The sequence below is a fragment of the Mus caroli genome, unplaced genomic scaffold, assembly GCF_978045245.1.
Source record: "Mus caroli unplaced genomic scaffold, Mus_caroli_1 scaffold_15, whole genome shotgun sequence".
Classification (NCBI taxonomy): Eukaryota; Metazoa; Chordata; class Mammalia; order Rodentia; family Muridae; genus Mus; species Mus caroli.
In genome coordinates this window covers 69,641,967-69,665,421 of record NW_028227270.1, presented here as the reverse complement: position 1 = coordinate 69,665,421, position 23,455 = coordinate 69,641,967, and the positions used below count along the sequence as shown (strand labels likewise).

The following is a 23,455-nucleotide window of genomic DNA, read 5'->3' as shown; positions in this document are numbered from 1 at the left end:
TGAAGATGCTATACAAGGGTGGGATGGCAAGACAGCCCTGTTGGATGTGAGAATAAGGAACATGTTATATGGAGGCAATAAGTGGCTGCATGGCTACAGGTGCCATATTTACACAGACTGATGGGCCTCTTGATTCTCTGCTTGGGGCTGATGTTTTGCCTGCTGTCTTTTGCAGTTCCACTAAGCAACTGCTCCAGGATTCCCCACCACAACCCTTGTGGAACCCTCTTCAGAATATGGATCACCTTCCTCTCTTTCAGCAGTTGTCTTACCTGAAGGTCTTAGAGCATCTTATACAAAAGGAGTTTAGTCACATATTCTGGGGCATTTCCTCTCTGTACCCTGAGTCACTTCTGGCTACTGCCCATATCCTCAGAAGCCCTATCTTGTCAGAACGGAAAACCTTGAGATTTTGTGATGCCTGTGTCCCTGCCCAAGCTCTAGCCCAGGGGGAAGGACAACCACAGCTTTCCCAGGACCTGCCATTGCCTCTGAGACTTGTGACACCAAGCTTGGAAGGTGTGGCATGGTTCCAAGAAATAGAAATGGTCCCAAGCTCTACATCAAACCAAATGCCTCCTTATTTCAAGAGTAGGACCTGTAGAATAGCATGTCCTACCATTGAAAGAGGGACACAGATACCACTAACAACTGAAAACCAGTGCTTGCCACAAGGACTATATTGGAAAAACACCAAAGTTTCTGATATCCAAAAACACCAAGAAGCCATTTGTAAGCCCACTCAGAACTTGTCAAAGGGCACCCAGGACACTACAGATATCAGGTCAGCATCCATCCTTCCTGAGAATTGTCAGATCATCCATAACAATGAGGAGTCACAAAATAAAGACAAGGCACCTAATATGGGAGAACCACAAGGAACTCCTGTCACACTCCACCCATCCAGGAAACTGACCCAGTTTCAGGGACATTTCCCAGCAAACAGTGATCATTATTGTAAAAGCAGGTCTCAACTCTCCCAGCCTGCCCAGCCCTCCATCCTCAACTCCAAACCCTACAAATGTAGCAAAATGATGGAGTCTGTTCCCTTGGGGGTACCCGTAAAGAAGGACATAGCAACCTGTGATATACATAACACTATCAAGAAGGGCATTGGTCTAGAAGACAAAGATGTGCCTTGCACTTCAAGCAACAGCCCCGGGAAGGGGCTAAAATCCAGGAACCCTGCACTGAGGAGAGACATTCGGTCCTACATGAACCCTTCAGAGCACCATTCCTTCCTTGACTCAAACACTGAAAGGAAGCTGGAATCAAACATTACAGAGTTTCCAGAGAAACGCAGAAGGAGACCATATCGGGAGAACCTTGAGGCAAGAAATCTGACCCCACCTGAAGTTCCAGACTCAAACATGCCTCAGGTTGGGTTTCCTGCCTCACCCATCTATGCTTCCAAGGCTGAATACTATTCTAAGGTTGCCATGGTCCTGGAAAATTTACATCACCAGGATCCAGGAGGGACAAGGGTGGAAAGTATTTCAAATGCCAGGCTAGAGAGTCCTGAGTTTACATTCTCATCTGCAGAGGTTCAGGAGACCCAAAGAAAACCTCCACCTGCTGCCAGCCATGGGCCCTCAAAAACCCAACCAGATCCATTGCAGGGATACCTGAATGTTCAGCAACCTGCTTTTTCCTTCCAGGCAAAACCCCCACAGACCAGAACTATCCAATGCACAGGAAAAGGCAAGCTGCAACCAAATACCAGCCCCAAAATGCCCAAGCTTCCACCATGGAAGAGATTTACGAATGTGGACTCAGGACAACCCTGCAGGTGGGTGATAGTGATTGACCCTGAAGAAAGTATCCCACCTTCAATAGCCAAACAAAGCAATGTAGTGGAGAAAAAAGAAGAGCCGCCTCCTGCATGGACAGTGAGTCTGGGATCCAGTGACATTCACAATGACCAAACCATCAGTATGGATCCCAGGAACTTTGGATCTTTAGAGGCCAACAAAAACCCAGGCCATCTCCAAACACCTACCACGCAGCACTCACAGGACTCAGGTCTAAAACCACAAGCATACAGTACAGTTGACTTGATATTAAAGGAGCAGCCAGAAGCCTGGCTTGTGAAACATGATCCAGATGGACCCAGTACAGTACAGTGTGCCAAGGTCAGCTTGCCTTCACAGCACTCATGGCCCAACTCCCAGAATACATGCCCAAACACCCAAGCATTTCAATATTTAGGTGATGTCCTGATGAAGACAAACGAAAGGGTGGAAACTAAAGAGATCAGTGTCCTGAAGGATAAAATCAAACTCTTGGATCCCAAGTGGCTTCATCACCATGAAGAGAGGCAGAGCATTATAAGATCTACAGGCATATGTCAGGAGGAAAGCCTTGGGGGAGTGAGGCCTTCCATCCCAAGTTCCACCCAGCTCAATGATACAACCTGGATACCAGGAAAAGGAGAGATTACTTCTAAATGCTCCTGGAAGAACATCAGAAAGAATCCATTACAATATAAAAACTTCAGCAGAAAATACAACAGGCATGGAGATTCTTTACAGAATGATCACCCCCCAGCATCTACTCTCCAAATGCAGGAGGTTGTATCAAGATACAAGGTCATCTACAAAATTCTATGATAGCAGAAATACAATTGCTCATGAATATTCTTGTGCAGATCCTTGAAAACACTGAAGGACAACAACTGAAGGTACAAATGTGTAAAGTGGAATCACTGACATCCCAGCTAGGTGGCTCATCCTATCCTTCTGAGGGTGTGTGTATGACACAGATCATAGCAGAGTACAAAGCAGAAGGAGCTGTGGCCATGCCGCAATCCCTGAGATGCATGACTGTCCTTTCACATACAGAGGAATTGAAGACAAACTGCAGTCAGGGACTGAAGACCTGAAAGCCTATGATCAACATCAGAACCAAGTAAAGAGGGAGATGGGCTTGGACCAGTTCCCCATGCCCAAGGAGTTTGACCTTCCATGTAGGTGCAGTAGAATTGGAGACAAACAGGAGCCAGGTCTTGCAGACCAGAGAGCCTGTGACCTATGTAGAACAAAGATTGTCATGGGTCACTGTCCACACAGAAGCCCCGAGGTGCTTAAGCATTCATTCAGATACAGAGAAATTAGAGATGAACAGCATCTAGCTGTTGACCATAAAGCCTTTGACCCACATCAAAGTACAAGAAAAGGAATGGGCTGTGGCTGGTTTCTGAGTCCCAAAGAGAACCATCCAGAAAAGCACAGGGGAACTGACTGCTCTTGGCCTTCAGTTGCTGCCCAGCAAGACTCTGACCCCAGGTAGATCTTACCAGAGTAAGTCAATGAGCAGGGGGCCCAGGCCATCCATGCCTTCCCACACCAGGATCTTCCAGAAGATGTCCCATCTTCCCAGCCATTGTTTTCCTCATGCCTCCTGGTGTTGTCCCTGCAAGGAAATGCTTTTTCTTTCTGGTGTTCTTCCTTGCCTGCTCATGGCTCCTTCCCAGGCAGGAGCTGCTTCCTGGTTCCTGATCCTGTCTTTCAGCACAGTGGTTTCTGTCCTACAGTGATGGAGCAGGGGAAGGACAGCATTGCTTCTGCCTCAGTGCAGTTTATGGAGAGACAGGGCCCATGGGAAGGCATGGTCACTTAGAGGTGTCATCCTCACACATTCCCATTGCTGTGCAGTTAGTATTAATCTTGCTGTCCTTACAGAGACAACAAAAGGCTATAGATTTTCAGGATGAACCAACCATGTAAAGATCCCATTCAGGTCTGTAGCCCAATGTTTTCCCTTTGCTGTCGCACCTTGATGTATTTGTCACTGTACAGAATGATGTGCAGAGATGACAATCACGAATTTTCATCCCCAATTCCAAGATAGGAGAATCTCTACCTGCATGAGTAGGACAGGCACAGAGAATACCTATCCCAGGAGACCCTACTCAACTTGATGCACCCTGAGCCCCTATCAACAATTACCTAAGCCTGGGTGATAGGGCAGTGACTGCCCATAGTCTGCCTTTCTTTCTGATGAGAGCAGGGTCCAGAGTTGATCCTACAGTGTTTGACCTTGTGTGGTTACTGAGGGCCATATCACACAGCCCTGCCCAGTAACACAGCAAAGCCTGCAGAGAAACCAGAGACATCCCATTGCTTCCACTCAGTGTCCTCACTGGAGACCTGGATCCATCCTGCCCAGGTCATCACCTTGCTGACATGTGGACAGGCAGCTCAACGGATGCTGCACCACTGCCACTCTGGTTTAGACAATTTCTGTCAGCATATATATTGTTTTCTGGTGGACAGTTTCTTTGTGGATATTTGGAGAACTACATTCTCAATGTATATTCTTCTGAGCTCTGATGAGACCACAGACAGTATCTGCATCCATTGTCTGCCAAAATTCAACCTTCCTTCTTTCCTTCCACAATTATCTTTCCATTCCACATCCCTCTTCTGGCCCCAAATGAAACAATCCATTTTCCATCCCCCACTGCTTCACCAGATCTCATCTCAACTTCCTCTTTGCATTTTTTCATATATTTGTTTTTAATGTAGGATAAAAGAAAATATAGCCCAAGAAGATGGGAGGGCAAAATGTGGATGCTTCAGTGCTTCTTAGAAGGGTGACCAAAATATTCACATTAAGAAATATGGATTCAAAGTGTTGAGCAGAGCCTGAATGGATGACCATCCAGAGACTGCCCTACCTGGAGATCCATCCCATATACAGCCACCAAACCCATACACTATTGTGGATGCCAGGAAGTGCTTGTTCACAGGACCCTGATATAGCTGTCTCCTGAGAGGTTGTGCCAGAACCTGACACATACAAAGGGAGATGCTCACAGCCAACCATTGGACTGAACACCGGGTCCTGGATGGCGGAGATGGAGAAGGGACTGAAGGAGCTGAGGGGATTTGCAGCCCCATGGAGGGAGCAACAATGTCAACTAGAGAAACACACCCTGGAATTCCAGGGGTCTGTACCACCAACCAAAGAATACACATGGAGTGAACCATGGCTCTGGCCACATTATGTGGCAGAGGATAGCCTTGTTGGACATCAGTGTAAGGAGACGCCCTTGGCCTGAGTGTGTTCAATACCCCAGTGAAATGCCAGGGAGGGAAAGACAGGAGTGGGTAGGTGGGTAGGGGAGCACCCTCATAGAGGCAGGGAAAGGGGGATGGGATAGGGAATTTCTGAAGGGGAGACCTGGAAAGGGGAAAACATTTTAAACATAAATAAAGAAAATATCCAATAAAAATGAAAGTTAAAAAAATGAATAAATAAAAGAAAATATAGCAAAATATATATGTAATGTCAATTCATTACTATAAACAAGTGCACAAACAAGGTAAAATGAAGGATGCTGTCAGCCCCTCAATTCCCATGTGCCTTTCTATCATCACTCATGCCTACTGCAAGGGATGCCACCTCCTCACATTCAGTAGACTCTTGATACACTGAGTTTGTTCTGCTCAACTCAGCAGCCTGGCTCGCTCAAACTGTCTCCTCTCTGTCCGACAACTTTCATTTTACATTGTAGCATAGCATGATACATCCTTGCTCAGTGAGCCACATATGAATCATTTATATTAAATACTTTCACATTATTTTAATGTACCCAGATTTCTCTGTTCGTTAAAAAGTTGACAGATGTTCACATTCTGTTAATTGCTGTGACTTCCCTGGAGCCTGCTTCCTCCCTGCATGATGCTATTATTAGCTTGTGTGCTTCTAGGGCTCCAGCTCAGGTGTACACAGGTTCCCTCTGGCATGTGGGTGGGTTTATTTTGTGTCCCTTTGAATCTTCTTTTCCCAATTTCACTTGCTTTAGTCACTTTAGTATTAGCCTACGGGGTTAGGGACTTTTATGATGTTTGGTGCCTCTTCACATTTCCATTTTAATGTATACAGGTGTGACATTCCCCTACTCTTAACAACCTTTCTCTTCATTGATTTATAGGAACATATTCTGGGTGTGAGTCCTTTATTGGCTGTATATCTTGGCAGGAAATTATTCTATACCAAGCACTTTCTCCCTGAAAGTTGAGTTACCCATGGTTGTGTGCCACCATGTGAGTGCTGGGAACTGAAACCTGGTCCTCTTCAAGGCAGCCAGTGCGATTAATTACTGAGCCACCTCTCCAGTCCATAGGTCCTGATATTGTTTGGGAGGACGTTAACTAGGTCATTTCTCAAAATAATTTCATTTTTCCCTACATTTTGTAAAGCTGTCCAATTCCAAGGAGAAAAAAACCTTAAATTTTAAAGTGTATATTGAATCTTAAAATTCTATACTGAATTCTCATTTTCATTAACTTAGAATATGTTTTGATTACAATAACCAGTACCATTATAATATTGATTATTTTAAACTGTGAAGGTGATGCTACTACTGTAAGATTAGAACTATTAAATATATCATTTCATGATTTTGTAAAAGTTTACCTTCAAGGCTTCCCTGCTTATATTAGATATTTTTCTAAATGCTAGACATGTTTTAAAATTATGTCCACTGAATCAGTATGATCTTTGTGTCTTTACTTCTTTTGTTTTCCTTAAAATAAAAATATGAATTTGGGTGAGTAGCAAGGAAGAATTTTGGGGAAAGTTGAAGGAAGGGAAAGAATATGAACAAAATATATTGTATGGAAAACTTACAAACAAAACAAAACAAACAATGTTTGGGAAAATAAAATCAGTTTGCTAGCACACCACGGTCAACCAAGGTAACTAAGATTCTTTTTGATATATGGAAAAAAAAACATTTTCTTGCTTCATATTGAACAGCTAACCGGCTACTTTGCTCACTTCTCAGAGCTTTCCTCTGTTCATTTTCTTACAGATTCTGCTGTTAGGAATGACATTGCCTATCCCTGCTCTATTCCACTTCACACTGAAACTCCATTCCCTCCTGTGATATGAACCTTGAGACACAATTAGGTGACTAGCATGGAACCTCCTAATATAGTAATATACTTATACATAGACCAGAGAAGAACTTCTATGTGCTCAATCATCTATGTGTAGTGAATGTGTGTGTGATGTCTCTCTCTCTCCCTCTCTCTCTCTCTCTCTCTCTCTCTCTCTCTCTCTCTCTCTCTCTCTGTGTGTGTGTGTGTGTGTGTGTGTGTGTTACCTTTCTCTTTGTTTCCTTCTATCAGGCAGGTGAACAAGAGGACCATCTGCAAACTAGGAACAGAGTCCTCAGCACAACCAAGTCATGTGTGCAACTCTGCCCTAATTGCACTTGGCCTGGCACAGGAGCTAGAGTATACAGGCCAGGAAAGACTAGGGGAGGGGGGCATCAATGTAGGCTTGGAGAAGACATCAACCTCACTGGGTAATAACATTTCTGGTGCAATTTTGCAGGGAGGAACACTTGCACCTCTGAGGGTAACCCCTAACCTATGCTCTGTAAATAATGCCTAAGCGCTCCCTGGCTCCCAGACCAGATCCTGCCTTAGTTTGTCACTGGCACCTTAGGAAGAAGGGTAGATGGTAAATCTCCTGGGAAGACATTCTATTGACACCTAATCTGATAAAGATTACTTCCTTTCTTCTGGAATCCAGTTTTCTTAACTATTCCATTCTCTGTCAGGAACTAAAGTATAGGAATTTAAATATTTTTCTGTCATTGTAGATGTGACTAGTTTTGTTACAGAATTCTTTTATATATTACATTCTGTGGTTCTCCATTCTCCTGGAGGCTGCTGCCACGTGAATGGACAGAGTCAAAGAACAGGATTTGGATGGCCCTGGGTACATGACAGACTTTCAGGATTAGCTTCACAGAGGCAGCTCAACTTTATTTGGTGTAAATCAAGGACCAAATAATCTTTGGAAAGAGGCTAGTGATTTCCTAGATAGGTAAGTATTATTGACTAGGGCTGGTACCAAAGAAGGCCTCCTTTGCAAGCAGAGGAATTCCTGGATTTTATGAACAGGTTCTTATCAGGAGAAAAGAAGCTGAAGCTGTAACCTCACCAAGGCTATGTGACAGTTCCTAAATAGAGGATATATGGGTCAGGCTCCCCAGATGAGGGAGAGAAGAAGCCCAGCTAAGAAAAGGGAGTCTTGCTCTTCCGGTCAGAAAAGCACCAGGGTAGCTAGGGCGCAGGGTCGGCTGACACTCGCCAGCTACCCACAACACCCACCACAGGATCTTAAGACTTCTGGTGAGTGGAACACAGCTTCTGCTCCAATTCAATTGCGCGCGGGACCTGAGACTGCATTAGTTGGGGAAGCAGAAAACCGGCCTGAGTAGGACCACAGGCCTCTTCCGGCTGGACCAGCACCAGGGTACTGCCAGCTACCCACGACAGCCGCCACAGGATTTTGAGACTGCTGGTGAGTGGAACACAGCTTCTGCTCCAATCTTTAAACAGTGACAACGACAACAACTAACCCCAGAGATTACCAGATGGCGAAAGGTAAACGTAATAATCTTACTAACAAAAACCAAGACCACTCACCATCATCAGAACCCAGCACTCCCACTTCGCCCAGTCCAGGGCACCCCAACACACCGGAAAAGCTAGACACGGATCTAAAAGCATATCTCCTGATGATGGTAGAGGACTTCAAGAAGGACTTTAATAACAAACTTAAAGAAATACAAAGGAACACTGGTAAACAGGTAGAAGACAATAAAGAGGAAGCACAAAAATCCCTTAAAGAATTGCAGGAGAACACAGCTAAAGAGTTTCAAATCCTTAAAGAAAAACAGGATAACCTAATCAAACACGTAGAAGTCCTTAATGAAAAACAGGAAAACACATCCAAACAGATGATGGAAATGAACAAAACCATACTAGACCTAAAAAGGGAAGTAGACACAATAAAGAAAACCCAAAATGAGGCAACACTGGAGATAGAAACCCTAGGAAAGAAATCTGGAACCATAGATACCAGCATCAGCAACAGAATACAAGAGATGGAAGAGAGAATCTCAGGTGCAGAAGATTCCATAGAGAACATTGGCACAACAATCAAGGAAAATGTAAAATGCAAAAAGATCCTAACTCAAAACATCCAAGAAATACAGGACACAATGAGAAGACCAAACCTACGGATAATAGGAGTGGATGAGAATGAAGATTTTCAACTCAAAGGACCAGCAAACATCTTCAACAAAATTATAGAAGAAAACTTCCCACGCGGGACCTGAGACTGCTCTGGTTGGGGAGGCAGAAATCCGGCCTCAGTAGGGCCACAAGCCTCTTCCGGTCAGAAAAGCACCAGGGTAGCTAGGGCGCAGGGTCGGCTGACACTCACCAGCCACCCACAACACCTGCCACAGGATCTTAAGACTTCTGGTGAGTGGAACACAGCTCCTGCTCCAATCCAATTGCGCGCGGGACCTGAGACTGCATTAGTTAGGGAAGCAGAAACCGGCCTGAGTAGGGCCACAGGCCTCATCTGGCCGGAACAGCACCGGTGTAGCTAGAGCGCAGGGTCGGCTGACACACGCCAGCTACCCACGACCCCCGCCACAGGATTTTGATACTGCTGGTGAGTGGAACACAGCTTCTGCTCCAATCTTTAAACAGTGACAACGACAACAACTAACCCCAGAGATTACCAGATGGCGAAAGGTAAACGTAATAATCTTACTAACAGAAACCAAGACCACTCACCATCATCAGAACCCAGCACTCCCACTTCGCCCAGTCCAGGGCACCCCAACACACCGGAAAAGCTAGACACGGATCTAAAAGCATATCTCCTGATGATGGTAGAGGACTTCAAGAAGGACTTTAATAACACACTTAAAGAAATACAAAGGAACACTGGTAAACAGGTAGAAGACAATAAAGAGGAAGCACAAAAATCGCTTAAAGAATTGCAGGAGAACACTGCTAAAGAGTTACAAATCCTTAAAGAAAAACAGGATAACCTAATCAAACAGGTAGAAGTCCTTAATGAAAAACAGGAAAACACATCCAAACAGATGATGGAAATGAACAAAACCATACTAGACCTAAAAAGGGAAGTAGACACAATAAAGAAAACCCAAAATGAGGCAACACTGGAGATAGAAACCCTAGGAAAGAAATCTGGAACCATAGATACCAGCATCAGCAACAGAATACAAGAGATGGAAGAGAGAATCTCAGGTGCAGAAGATTCCATAGAGAACATCGGCACAACAATCAAGGAAAATGTAAAATGCAAAAAGATCCTAACTCAAAACATCCAAGAAATACAGGACACAATGAGAAGACCAAACCTACGGATAATAGGAGTGGATGAGAATGAAGATTTTCAACTCAAAGGACCAGCAAACATCTTCAACAAAATTATAGAAGAAAACTTCCCAAATCTAAAGAAAGAGATGCCCATGAACATACAAGAAGCCTACAGAACTCCAAATAGACTGGACCAGAAAAGAAATACCTCCCGACACATAATAATCAGAACAACAAATGCTCTAAATAAAGATAGAATACTAAAAGCAGTAAGAGAAAAAGGCCAAGTAACATATAAAGGCAAGCCTATCAGAATTACACCAGATTTTTCACCAGAGACTATGAAAGCCTGGACGGATGTTATACAGACACTAAAAGAACACAAATTCCAGCCCAGGCTACTATACCCAGCCAAACTCTCAATTAACATAGATGGAGAAACCAAAGTATTCCACGACAAAACCAAATTCACACATTATCTCTCCACGAATCCAGCCTTTCAAAAGGATAATAACAGAAAAAAAAAAAAAATACAAGGACAGGAACCACGCCCTAGAAACTACAAGAAGGTAATCCCTCAACAAACCTAAAAGAAGACAGCCACAAGAACAGAATGCCAACTTTAACAACAAAAATAACAGGAAACAACAATTACTTTTCCTTAATATCTCTTAATATCAATGGACTCAACTCCCCGATAAAAAGACATAGACTAACAAACTGGCTACACAAACAAGACCCAACATTTTGCTGCTTACAGGAAACTCATCTCAGAGAAAAAGACAGACACTACCTCAGAATGAAAGGCTGGAAAACAATTTTCCAAGCAAATGGTATGAAGAAACAAGCTGGAGTAGCCATTCTAATATCTGATAAGATTGACTTCCAACCCAAAGTCATTAAAAAAGACAGGGAGGGACACTTCATACTCATCAAAGGTAAAATCCTCCAAGAGGAACTATCAATCCTGAATATCTATGCTCCAAATACAAAGGCAGCCACATTCATTAAAGAAACTTTAGTAAATCTCAAAGCACACATTGCACCTCATACAATAATAGTGGGATACTTCAACACACCACTTTCACCAATGGACAGATCGTTGAAACAGAAACTAGACAGGGACACAGTGAAACTAACAGAAGTTATGAATCAAATGGATCTGGCAGATATCTACAGAACATTCTATCCTAAAACAAAAGGATATACCTTCTTCTCAGCACCTCATGGTACTTTCTCCAAAATTGACCACATAATTGGTCACAAAACAGGCCTCAACAGATACAAAAATATTGAAATTGTCCCATGCATCCTATCAGATCACCATGGACTAAGGCTGATCTTCAATAACAAAATAAATAATAGAAAGCCAACCTTCACGTGGAAACTGAACAACACTCTTCTCAATGATACCTTGGTCAAGGAAGGAATAAAGAAAGAAATTAAGGACTTTTTAGAGTTCAATGAAAATGAAGCCACAACATACCCAAACTTATGGGACACAATGAAAGCATTTCTAAGAGGAAAACTCATAGCTCTGAGTGCCTCCAAAAGGAAACTAGAGAGAGCACACATTAGCAGCTTGACAACATACCTAAAAGCACTAGAACAAAAGGAAGCAAATTCACCCAAGAGGAGTAGACCGCAGGAAATAATCAAACTCAGGGGCGAAATCAACCAAGTGGAAACAAGAAGAACTATTCAAAGAATCAACCAATCAAGGAGCTGGTTCTTTGAGAAAATCAACAAGATAGATAAACCCTTAGCCAGACTCACTAGAGGGCACAGGGAAAGCATCCTAATTAACAAAATCAGAAATGAAAAAGGAGACATAGCAACAGATCCTGAAGACATCCAAAACACCATCAGATCCTTCTACCAAAGGCTATATTCAACAAAACTGGAGAACCTGGATGAAATGGAGAAGTTCCTAGACAGATACCAGGTACCAAAGTTGAATCAAGATCAGGTTAATGATCTAAACAGCCCTATATCCCCCAAAGAAATAGAAGCAGTCATTAATAGTCTCCCAACTAAAAAAAGCCCAGGACCAGATGGGTTTAGTGCAGAGTTCTATCAGACCTTCAAAGAAGATCTAATCCCAGTTCTTCACAAACTATTCCACAAAATAGAAACAGAAGGTACTCTACCCAACTCATTCTATGAAGCCACAATTACTCTGATACCTAAACCACAAAAAGACCCAACAAAGATAGAAAACTTCAGACCAATATCCCTTATGAATATTGATGCAAAAATCCTCAATAAAGTTCTTGCTAACCGAATCCAAGAACACATCAAAACAATCATCCATCCTGACCAAGTAGGTTTCATCCCAGGGATGCAGGGATGGTTCAATATACGGAAATCCATCAACGTAATCCAGTATATAAACAAACTCAAAGACAAAAACCACATGGTCATCTCGTTAGATGCGGAAAAAGCATTTGACAAGATCCAACACCCATTCATGATAAAAGTCTTGGAAAGATCAGGAATTCAAGGCCCATACCTAAACATGATAAAAGCAATCTACAGCAAACCAGTAGCCAACATCAAAGTAAATGGTGAGAAGCTTGAAGCAATCCCTCTAAAATCAGGGACTAGACAAGGCTGTCCACTTTCTCCATACCTATTCAACATTGTACTTGAAGTCCTAGCCAGAGCAATTCGACAACAAAAGGAGATCAAAGGGATACAAATTGGAAAAGATGAAGTCAAAATATCACTCTTTGCAGATGATATGATAGTATATCTAAGTGACCCTAAAAATTCCACCAGAGAACTCCTAAGCCTGATAAACAGCTTCGGTGAAGTAGCTGGATATAAAATTAACTCAAACAAATCAATGGCCTTTCTCTACACAAAGAATAAACAGGCTGAGAAAGAAATTAGGGAAACAACACCCTTCTCAATAGTCACAAATAATATAAAATATCTTGGCGTGACTCTAACTAAGGAAGTGAAAGATCTGTATAATAAAAACTTCAAGTCTCTGAAGAAAGAAATTATAGAAGATCTCAGAAGATGGAAAGATCTCCCATGCTCATGGATTGGCAGGATCAACATTGTAAAAATGGCTATCTTGCCGAAAGCAATCTACAGATTCAATGCAATCCCCATCAAAATTCCAAATCAATTCTTCAACGAATTAGAAAGTGCAATCTGCAAATTCATCTGGAATAACAAAAAACCTAGGATAGCAAAAACTCTTCTCAAGGATAAAAGAACCTCTGGTGGAATCACCATGCCGGACCTAAAGCTCTACTACAGAGCAATTGTGATAAAAACTGCTTGGTACTGGTATAGTGACAGACAAATAGACCAATGGAATAGAATTGAAGACCCAGAAATGAACCCACACACCTACGGTCACTTGATCTTCGACAAGGGAGCTAAAAACATCCAGTGGAAGAAAGACAGCATTTTCAACAAATGGTGCTGGCACAACTGGTTGTTAACATGTAGAAGAATGCGAATCGATCCATTCCTATCTCCTTGTACTAAGGTCAAGTCTAAGTGGATCAAGGAACTTCACATAAAACCAGAGACACTGAAACTTATAGAGGAGAAAGTGGGGAAAAGCCTTGAAGATATGGGCACAGGGGAAAAATTCCTGAATAGAACAGTAATGGCTTGCGCTGTAAGATCGAGAATTGACAAGTGGGACCTCATGAAACTACAAAGCTTCTGCCAGGCTAAAGACACCATCAATAAGACAAAAAAACGACCAACAGATTGGGAAAGGATCTTCACCTATCCTAAATCAGATAAGGGACTAATATCCAATATATATAAAGAACTCAAGAAGGTGGACTCCAGAAAGTCAAATAACCCCATTAAAAAATGGGGCTCAGAACTGAACAAAGAATTCTCACCTGAGGAATACCGAATGGCAGAGAAGCACCTGAAAAAATGTTCAACATCCTTAATCATCAGGGAAATGCAAATCAAAACAACCCTGAGATTCCACCTCACACCAGTCAGAATGGCTAAGATCAAAAATTCAGGTGACAGCAGATGCTGGCGAGGATGTGGAGAAAGAGGAACACTCCTCCATTGTTGGTGGGATTGCAAGCTTGTACAACCACTCTGGAAATCAGTCTGGCGGTTCCTCAGAAAATTGGACATAGTACTACCGGAGGATCCAGCAATACCTCTCCTGGGCATATATCCAGAAGATGTCCCAACCGGTAAAAAGGACACATGCTCCACTATGTTCATAGCAGCCCTATTTATAATAGCCAGAAGCTGGAAAGAACCCAGATGTCCCTCAACAGAGGAATGGATACAGAAATTATGGTACATTTACACAATGGAGTACTACTCAGCTATTAAAAAGAATGAATTTATGAAATTCCTAGCCAAATGGATGGACCTCGAGGGCATCATCTTGAGTGAAGTAACACAATCACAAAAGAACTCACACAATATGTGTTCACTGATAAGTGGATATTAGCCCAAAACTTAGGAAACCCAAGATATAAGATACAATTTGCTAAACGCATGAAACTCAAGAAGAATGAAGACCAAAGTGTGGACACTGTGCACCTTCTTAGAATTGGGAACAAAACACCCAGGGAAGGAGTTACAAAGTTCGGAGCTGTGATGAAAGGATGGACCATTTAGAGACTGCCGTATCCAGGGATCCATCCCATAATCAGCTTCTAAACGCTGACACCATTGCATACACTAGCAAGATTTTGCTGAAAGGACCCAAATATAGCTGTCTCTTGTGAGACGATGCCGGGGCCTAGCAAACACAGGAGTGGATGTTCACAGTCAGCTATTGGATGTATCACAGGGCTCCCAATGGAGAAGCTAGAGAAAGTACCCAAGGAGCTAAAGGGATCTGCAACCCTATTGTTGGAACAACATGATGTACTAACCAGAACTCCGGAGCTCTTGTCTCTAGCTGCATATGTATCGAAAGATGGCCTAGTCGGCCATCACTGGAAAGAGAGGCCCATTGGACTTGCAAACTTTATATGCCCCAATATAGGGGAATGCCAGGGCCAAAAGAATGGGAATGGGTGGGTAGGGAAGTGGGGGGCGCTATGGGGGACTTTTGGGATAGCATTGGAAATGTAATTGAGGAAAATATGTAATAAAAATATTAAAAATCAAAAAAAAAAGAAAAAAAAAAGAAAAGGGAGTCTTAAATCCTGCACTGAGCTCAGGAAAGCTGTCTGGACATTGAGGACCTCAGCAGCACTGCTTAACAACTTTCTTAAAGTCGATTCATTTGTCAACTTAGCTGCTTGCTTGTTGAGATTCATTTCAATCATCATTGGTCCATTCCACACTCAAGGGGGAGATAATGAAAGGGTGTGGCAATGTGTAGTAGGGACCCTAACTCCTCTTTAGAGTTCAGTCGTGAAACACACACTTTGAACTTTCTCTACAACTTTTAGAGCTCGATACATACCTCAGGTGTTGAGTGTTTTGCCTGTCATGCTAAAAACTCTGTGTTTGGGATCCAGAACTGAAAAAACAAAGCAAAATTGTTTCTGTGTCTAGGAACCAATAACTTACACTGACAAAACGTGATGACTTCTCTCAATATGAGAATATGATTACAGCAATAGGATTACTTTTCTCAAAGAGGAAGTTAAGGTCAATGCTACATTTGATCGTCTACCAACAGTGCTAAACTTACATAAACAGTTTTCAGACAGATGATATTTAAACCTAAATACTAAACAAAACCGAAGCATGCACTGTAATGTCCTTGACACACATGACGCGACTCACTGCCAGCATGTTTAATTTTGCTTGAGTCAGTCACTCAGTGATTAAAGTTGTATGTTCACAAATGCCACGTGCCACTCCAGAATACTTTTTTGCTCCATGGTATTTAAAGAATTTAAGATGGAAAGATGAAACTGTCCATCTAAAAATGAATGTCATTTTAAAAAAATATGGTAGACCTTCCTGGTAGAATATATGTATATTTCTTCTCTCATTGAGTTTGAAAATAATAGTAAAAACTGGCACCACCTCTTTTAATTAATCACCACAAAAGATCACAGCAGCACTCACTTCATGTGGAAAGCCTTTGTGTGGGCAGAGACCTGGATGTGCTGTTGAGTTAAGGCACCCACCACTGCTTTCACCTCTGCTGTTTGCATTGCAGGTATCCCTGAGGCACTGACACTCATCCCTGTGCAGCCCTAATGTAGTTTCCTGCTGGCTCTGCTTCCATGGTAACCTTTACTGCCAAGCCTTGAGCTTCCTTTCAATCCCTGAGCAGATGGCAGATGTGTAACACAAACCTGGGGAAGTCAGACAACCCAAATAAAGATCTGCAAAATATCGATGGCAATAATTCTGAGCCTGGGACTACTTAACAGAAAATAGCTCGATGCCCACAGCAGAGAGGAACAAAATTATTGACAAAATGTAACACACAGTAGGTGAATAATGCCTGTAGAGTCAGGCCCTGGGACATGAAGGATGCCATGACTAAGAATAGCGCAATGCCTGGATTCTAATTGTTGGCTTGGAGACATGGATAAGTCTCTTAAGATCAAAACTAAGTATTTGGCTCCTAGAATATTAGAAATTAATTTAAACATTACTGTAGGCACTGAATCCATACTATTACCTCCCCAGCTACAGTTTACTGATGAAAATTACACAGGCTGCAAAACATTTATTCATGTATCCCCAGTGAGCCTCACCCGTAGAAGCACCTCTACCCACGGGGTGGTGACCCCCCTCACTCACTAACATGTTCTGATATGGAAAAGTAAAATTCACCAGTGAAAAAAAGTAATGATAATGACTTATGAAAGTCCAGGATACGCTTCTCAGACAGAATTCCTCCCAGACATGCTAAGAGCAAAATTGAATTTAGCTCAAAAGCTAAATTCAAGAAAGGATCATACCTAGGACACAAGAACAGTGGCAACACAAATAAAATTTATGAAAATAATAAAATATGGCCAGTGAACAAGAATAGCCTTGAACTTAAATGCTGGGTGACATAGCATACTTAAACATGGAAAGCCTGGGACATGAGGCGTTCTGTATACTACAGCAGTGCTCTGGCACTATGTAATCTGGGACTATGTAAAGCTTGGACAGGGTCAGTCTTTGGGGAAACTGCCAGATCCCTCTGGTCCGCATAACAGACAGTCATGTGGGGCAGTTCAATGCTTATATTTTTCCAAGGGCTTCAGTCCAACTGGCCAAGATGGGTACCAACCTTACTGCCTGGGGGTTATACAGCAGATGAGTGTGTCCAGGACCATGAGCCATGTTCTGGGAAATGAGTGCCCTGGTCATTGATAACCTGGTTAGGTGGCTGTACATCACATGAATTGCTCACAGCCTTAGAAGGTAGACATTGAGAACCTCCCTCACTAAGGAAAGCTTGCTGCAGCCAGTGACTGTGCCTACTCAGCTTACAGTTGCTTCACAAAGGAGAATGTATAACAGTCCCATACTCATGTACTGCTGCTCATGTAGGTCACATGATAGGGCAAGAGGTAGGAATATACCTGTCACTGGGTTGTGACCACCACAGAGTCATGGTATTTTAAGGACAATCCTACCCAGTTGTTTCTGCTTTACCCCATTTTAACACTTTCAAAAGAACTTTCTACATATCCACAGCACCATGTCTGCTGCCTGGGTCAGGGCTGTCACGTACTTTGGTTGAGTCAGTTTGACATAGCGAAAGCTGGGAAACTGACCGATGAAGCAATGGGTTTCAAAGGGGACTCTCTTCCTGAAGTCTGACATTTTTTCTCCCCAAAATTTTAAAAATCATAATATTAATCCTCCACTCACCGTTAGTCTAATGTATAGACTCACGTGCACTCTATTAAGCATTACCTTATAGTAAATGCCTTTTAAGATTGAATTCTAACATAGCTAAAGCCTTTCCCAGTGTTCTAAGATCCCAGATAACAGCAAGGAGCTTAACCTATTCAGTAACTAATTTAGCTCTACCATAAAACAATAAAAGCACTAGCCATTAGCTCAGTTATCTGCAAAAAGAGACTAAAAGTCTCACTGAGATAGAAATATTTACTACAAACTACATTCCACACCAGAGCAAGTTGATATACTATCCTGATAATGGGAATTCTCCAAACTAGATAAAATTTAACAAGGCCTAGAGAATTTCGGGGTCAGTGACACTACATTACTCTTGAAGCCTGTAAAGATTTAAACCCCATGGAGCAATTAACAAAGTGTAAAATTCTTGCCAGGCCAGGGCTGAAGGAGGCGCTTATATCTAAGTAAACATAGTCCTTCTAAAGTCACTTCTCTTACATCTAGAGGGATACTTATTTATAACCTAAACATTTATCTGGTTCCTGCAAATTCTTTTTATAGTCACTCCTCTTGCACCTGGGAAACTTCAATGTACCGTATCTGTTATGTTTTACAATTTATGATATTCGCTGTAATATAATAGTCTCATGTTTTACCAAGAGATTACATTCAGATTCGACACCTCTCTTGTGTGCTTGATTCTGTCTGTCCCATCCAACTCTTTGCCCATCTGCTCGAGAGACCTGTTTTTACGCAGGCATAGGAGAAAGAAGGTCTGCGGCACAGGGCTACACCCTCCTGTGCATCAGTAAAGCCATCTCCATCTTTCAAGCAGGCGGTTTAGTTATGAATCGACACACTAGCTAGAGATGACAACAAAAATTGCCAGTGTGGTTACTCAGATAGACTATCTATCCGTCATTAGAGAACAATATTCTCTTCCACACACATAGGCCTGAGTACTCTGCCTAGGTATTAGTAAAACCATCCTGGGGCCATATTTTAGAGAGATAGGAAGTCATATAGTCAAAATTCACCCTTGCATTGCCAATTTCCTGTATCTGGCCTGCTTGATTGAGAGGCAGACTGTAATGCAGGAGTGTACAAGACACTTGGGTTGTTTGCTAGAGTCTTCTGTTTGTCAAATATGTCAGGTATGTGCTGCCTTCCCTCAAGCCTCTGAAGTCACAGATGCTGGGTAGCCATCAGAGATGGTGAGGCATTTTCATAGATTAAATGAGCCCAACAGCAGCCCCAAGAGTGTCAATAAGCTGTTGGTGAGGCCTTGGTGTTGTGAATCCACATGTCACTAATACAGAGCAAGGTCTGCTCTCTCAGCCTGAGGCTGAGTGACACATCTAACAGGACTCTATGGAGGTCATTGAGTGACACAGGCAGGCATAGGCAGTGCTCCACCTATCACAGGCACTGCACACTGCCAGACCCTGTTCTCCATGGGTGGGTGAGCCATAGCGCCACCTACTAGAGCAGTGGAGACCATTCTAAACTTTAGAATAGACTAAGCTTCACTATTACCTAGAAAAAGGAAAATTCTGAGAAATATTCAGGATAATCAGGGGGAAACAAGGTTCTTCTTCCCTTCTACTGACATTTTCACTTTCAAAATCAGGGGACAGTTGAGAAATTTTCAGAAACCAGAGCGTCACTCCTGGGAAATGGCAATAGGCACAAGGAAGAGAGTGGGCCCATGTGGTCTACACAAAACTTCAGAATGTGTGGTGAAACAGAGGCACCTAGCTGAAACTGGAACTCACTGGACAAGGAGTGAGTTTCTGAAACTTGTGGGACTATTTATCCACGTAACAAAAAAGCAGAAGGAAAAGAAAACACGTATATCATCCTGGCAACATAGAAAGCCAAACTGCCCAGGAATACCAGAATAAGAAGCTCCTTCAGGGACAAGCAAGGGAATGAAGCCCCAACCCCTTTTGTGACTATCAGGGACAGAACGAAAGAATGAAGAAAAATGTACTGTGACAGTTAGGCTCTGACCTTCCTCTACAAAGGTGACTTGGCCCGGTTCCTGAGTGAGGAGAGCTATGTGTTTGAGGATGTGAGTTTCAGAATCCTGACAGTGAAGCAATCAAAACTGCGGAAACGTTGTAGGCTCTACACGTACAATGAAACTATCCACAGATAATGCTCATAGAGGGGAGCAGATGGGGAGTAGAACTGTGCTATCCAGATTTGGAGGAGGATCTCTGGGCCCATCTGTGGACAAACTGTTTCACTTCCCTTAGACCTAGTCTTCTTTGAAAGGATTCCTTCTTTCTCACTCATGCAGTAGCTTTGGAAATATAGAATTTGGTAGAAGAAGCACTCTATAAATGATAGGGCCAAATGAAACTTTGTTTGCAGTCATTGTTACTAGCCTGAGTCGCGGGACACTGGTGCTGGGGTTTCGCTTTCCTGGGCTCCACCTGGCAGTCACTGGGCCCATCCTCTGTCTAATCTCTGAGTCCAGTCTGTAGAGATAGCTGGTAGTAGAACAGACTCAGAACCTACATGGAACTTGACACACATCTGCATAATGCTTACCAGTATTTCTGAAGTGAACCCAAGGCCTAGGCCTTACTTTGTAGGAAAAGTAAAAGCAGATTTCAAGCGTCTATGGAAAATGAAATAGGAAGGATATCTGAGGTCAGGGCAGTTGTGGGCCCATGGGCAATAGGGGCTGACCCTACTCTGCCTACCAGGCCTCTTGACCTCATCCAACCCATACTGCAGACTGCACCTCCATGCCTCCTGTAGCCACCACAAGAGTTCATAACTGAGACACGATGAGTTCACTCTTCCCTCTTCTGCAGCATAAAATGGAACAGCGACTCCCCAGTTCTCAGCAGTCATCTCCCCCAAGAGCTTGGAGGGTAAGTTGGAGCAGAGATGCAGCAGGTACTGCTATGGAATGTGCTCCCTGCTCAGTGAGTCTCTGCTGGCTCCTTCCTGGTCTCTGGAAACTCTTCCTCTGCCCACCCTAAGCTGCTTCATTCCACAATCTCTCATTCTTTCACACCTTGACATCAGGCTCCGTGACCTCAATTCTGCTCCCAGGCCTAGTGCTACCTCGCAATGAGACCTAGCCCCAACTTAGGACCTGTGGCTAAGGTCCAGACCCGGGCCAAATTCCTATCCACTCAGCAAAAACCAGATCATTCTAAATCTTTGACTAGACTGTAATAACAGCCTTCTATCTCAGCAGAAGTGCCAATTAAATGAACTGTCCTTCCTGGAATGACTGAAATGAGCAAAGGTAAAATTTCTCCTCCAGGTTTATCAAGATATAATTAGTGAGCCCACTCTCAACCTTTCCCTGGGCAACCAGGCCACCCAAATCTCCATGTCAGTCTCTGTCATTCATGCAGATTCCATCATCACCAGTGAAGGAGCAACACAGCCAGGAGCAGACACCAGACATGAACAGCACCAAGGCTCCCACTTCACATGGGGCAAGTCTGATGTGGGAAGGGTAAATTCTCAAGGACATGTCATTGCCAGGGACAGAAAAGTCCACAGTTGCTTTTGAAGGCAGCAAGGCTGTGTAGATAATGGGGTCCTTTAGCTCTGAAAGGCCATCTAAGACAGGCCAAGAGGTGAAACTAAAAGATGGAAGGAAGAGGCTAGAGGAAAATGGGTGGAAGAGAAGAGCTACCTGAAATTGAAGCATCACCCACACACTGAGGCCTGGCAAGTGCCACTCCAGAAATCCCTTTTCTAGTGACTCAAGCAAGAAACATTTCTAGAACAACTTGCAAGTCAATCATGGCAGGAAGTCGGAGCAAAACACACAGGGTGAACTCTTTGAGTGATGATGGTCTGCTGTCGACCATGACTGCCCAAAGCCCAGCCTCCTCAGCCCATAAAGCCAGCATCCTAGAAGGGTTGAACATCCCATGAGAATGCCCACCCCCAGGAGCCTAACTTCCTTGACCTGAGGTCTCACCTAAGTCAGAAAGTAAGACAGCTGCATCTTGTGAGGTTCAGGTGGGGCACAAACCTGCAGGTTCTGGAGCCAGGAGATCCCATGCTGAGGGACACTCCAGCCTCATCGCTTCCCTGGCATGCCTTTCCAACTTCTACCATCTGTGTCTCTTGCTAACATTCCCAAGTTCCTGGAAAAACTTCATCAAAAGGTTTAAGTCAGCTGCCATATTACAGAATCCTCTCTCTTCCTGGTTATCTGCAGGGTTTCAGGGGCCTCAAAGCAGGACCCTATCTGCTTCTGCCTGGGCCATACAACTGCAGAGAGGGACTGCCTGCCTTGTCGGGACCATGCTTGCTGTCTGCTGGTTAGAACCTGCCAGAGCAAGGCTGTCCTGGGAGCCCAGACATTCAGCATGTAGTCAAGCCCGATTGTTGCAAAGATGACGGGTGACACACAGCAGGTGGGTGGGTGGGTGGGTGGCCTCAGAAGACACTGAAGACGTGAGACTATCACGAAGACTGAAATAGGATTCCAGTCATCATGATGAAACCACCATGACTGTGGAGTCACTGGAGGTGCAGCAGTGATGTCACTACTGAGTGCTAATTGAGCCTCCCTGACAGCCTGATGTCACTGCCTGAATTATCAATGAATCTGGCCAAGTCAGGCTTGAGACCTGTAAAAACCTTTCCTCAACTCTAGAATGCAGGTATGTGGGCCTGAAAGCACAATAGTGAGAGGTATACACTTAACAAAACAGTCTCCAGAATGGTCCCCTGGTATTCCCCACCTCACTGTACCACACTCCTCACCTCAGCCAGCCTGCACTCTCGCTCTCTCTCGCTCTCTCTCTCTCTCTCTCTCTCTCTCAGCATTTTCTATATTATCTAGAAGCAACATGGAGACTTTGGTGACTCCCTGCTCTCTGAATGAGCTTGAGGTACAGCAGAGAGCAGAAGGAGCATGTTGCCAAAGAGAAGGTTTCAGAAGGAGCCCCAGCAGGATACTTCTACAACCAGGAGAGAGGTGGCCACCAGAGGCCCAGAGCAGAACAGGAAGGAAACAGCATGGGCTCAGCTCAGGAAACTAGGTGGGCACTGTTGGGAGCACGTCCTCCCTCTGCCCATCAGAGAAGTGACAGTCTCCCCCAGAAAGGCATTTTAAGGGAGGGATTGGAAATGTTCTGAAGTATGTGAATAATATTGTCTAGGAAATGGAATACTTTTAGGTTAGTGTTATGTCCCTGCAGCTACTGTCCATAGCTGGATCTAAGTCCAAAGGAATCTCTTCCTATACATGGGACAGTAGGATGCTCATGACATCATTAGAGACAGCCTACTGCAAAAGATAGCCTCTGACACAAAGAGGCCCATCATAATGAAGATGCAATGTGGAGGAATGCCCAGCCCTCTGAGGGCAGTTACTCCTATCAACAGTGGGGGTCACTATAACCTAGAACAAAGCAGAGTGATGAGAGACATAAGCCATGGCCATCAATCATATCAGCCCCAGAGGCCACAGACATCCAGTGAAAAACAAGGTGATCACAAACAGGGAC

The 23,455-nt window shown here is 43.5% G+C and overlaps 1 protein-coding gene across 1 annotated transcript; it reads left to right on the top strand.

Moving 5' to 3' along the window:
• Positions 1–236: 236 nt before the first annotated feature.
• Positions 237–2,609, top strand: LOC147000972 (spermatogenesis-associated protein 31E1-like). Its single transcript, XM_085830840.1, has one exon. The coding sequence runs from the start codon at positions 237–239 to the stop codon at positions 2,607–2,609; it is 2,373 nt and encodes a 790-aa protein (XP_085686966.1).
• The last annotated feature ends 20,846 nt before the right edge of the window (positions 2,610–23,455 follow it).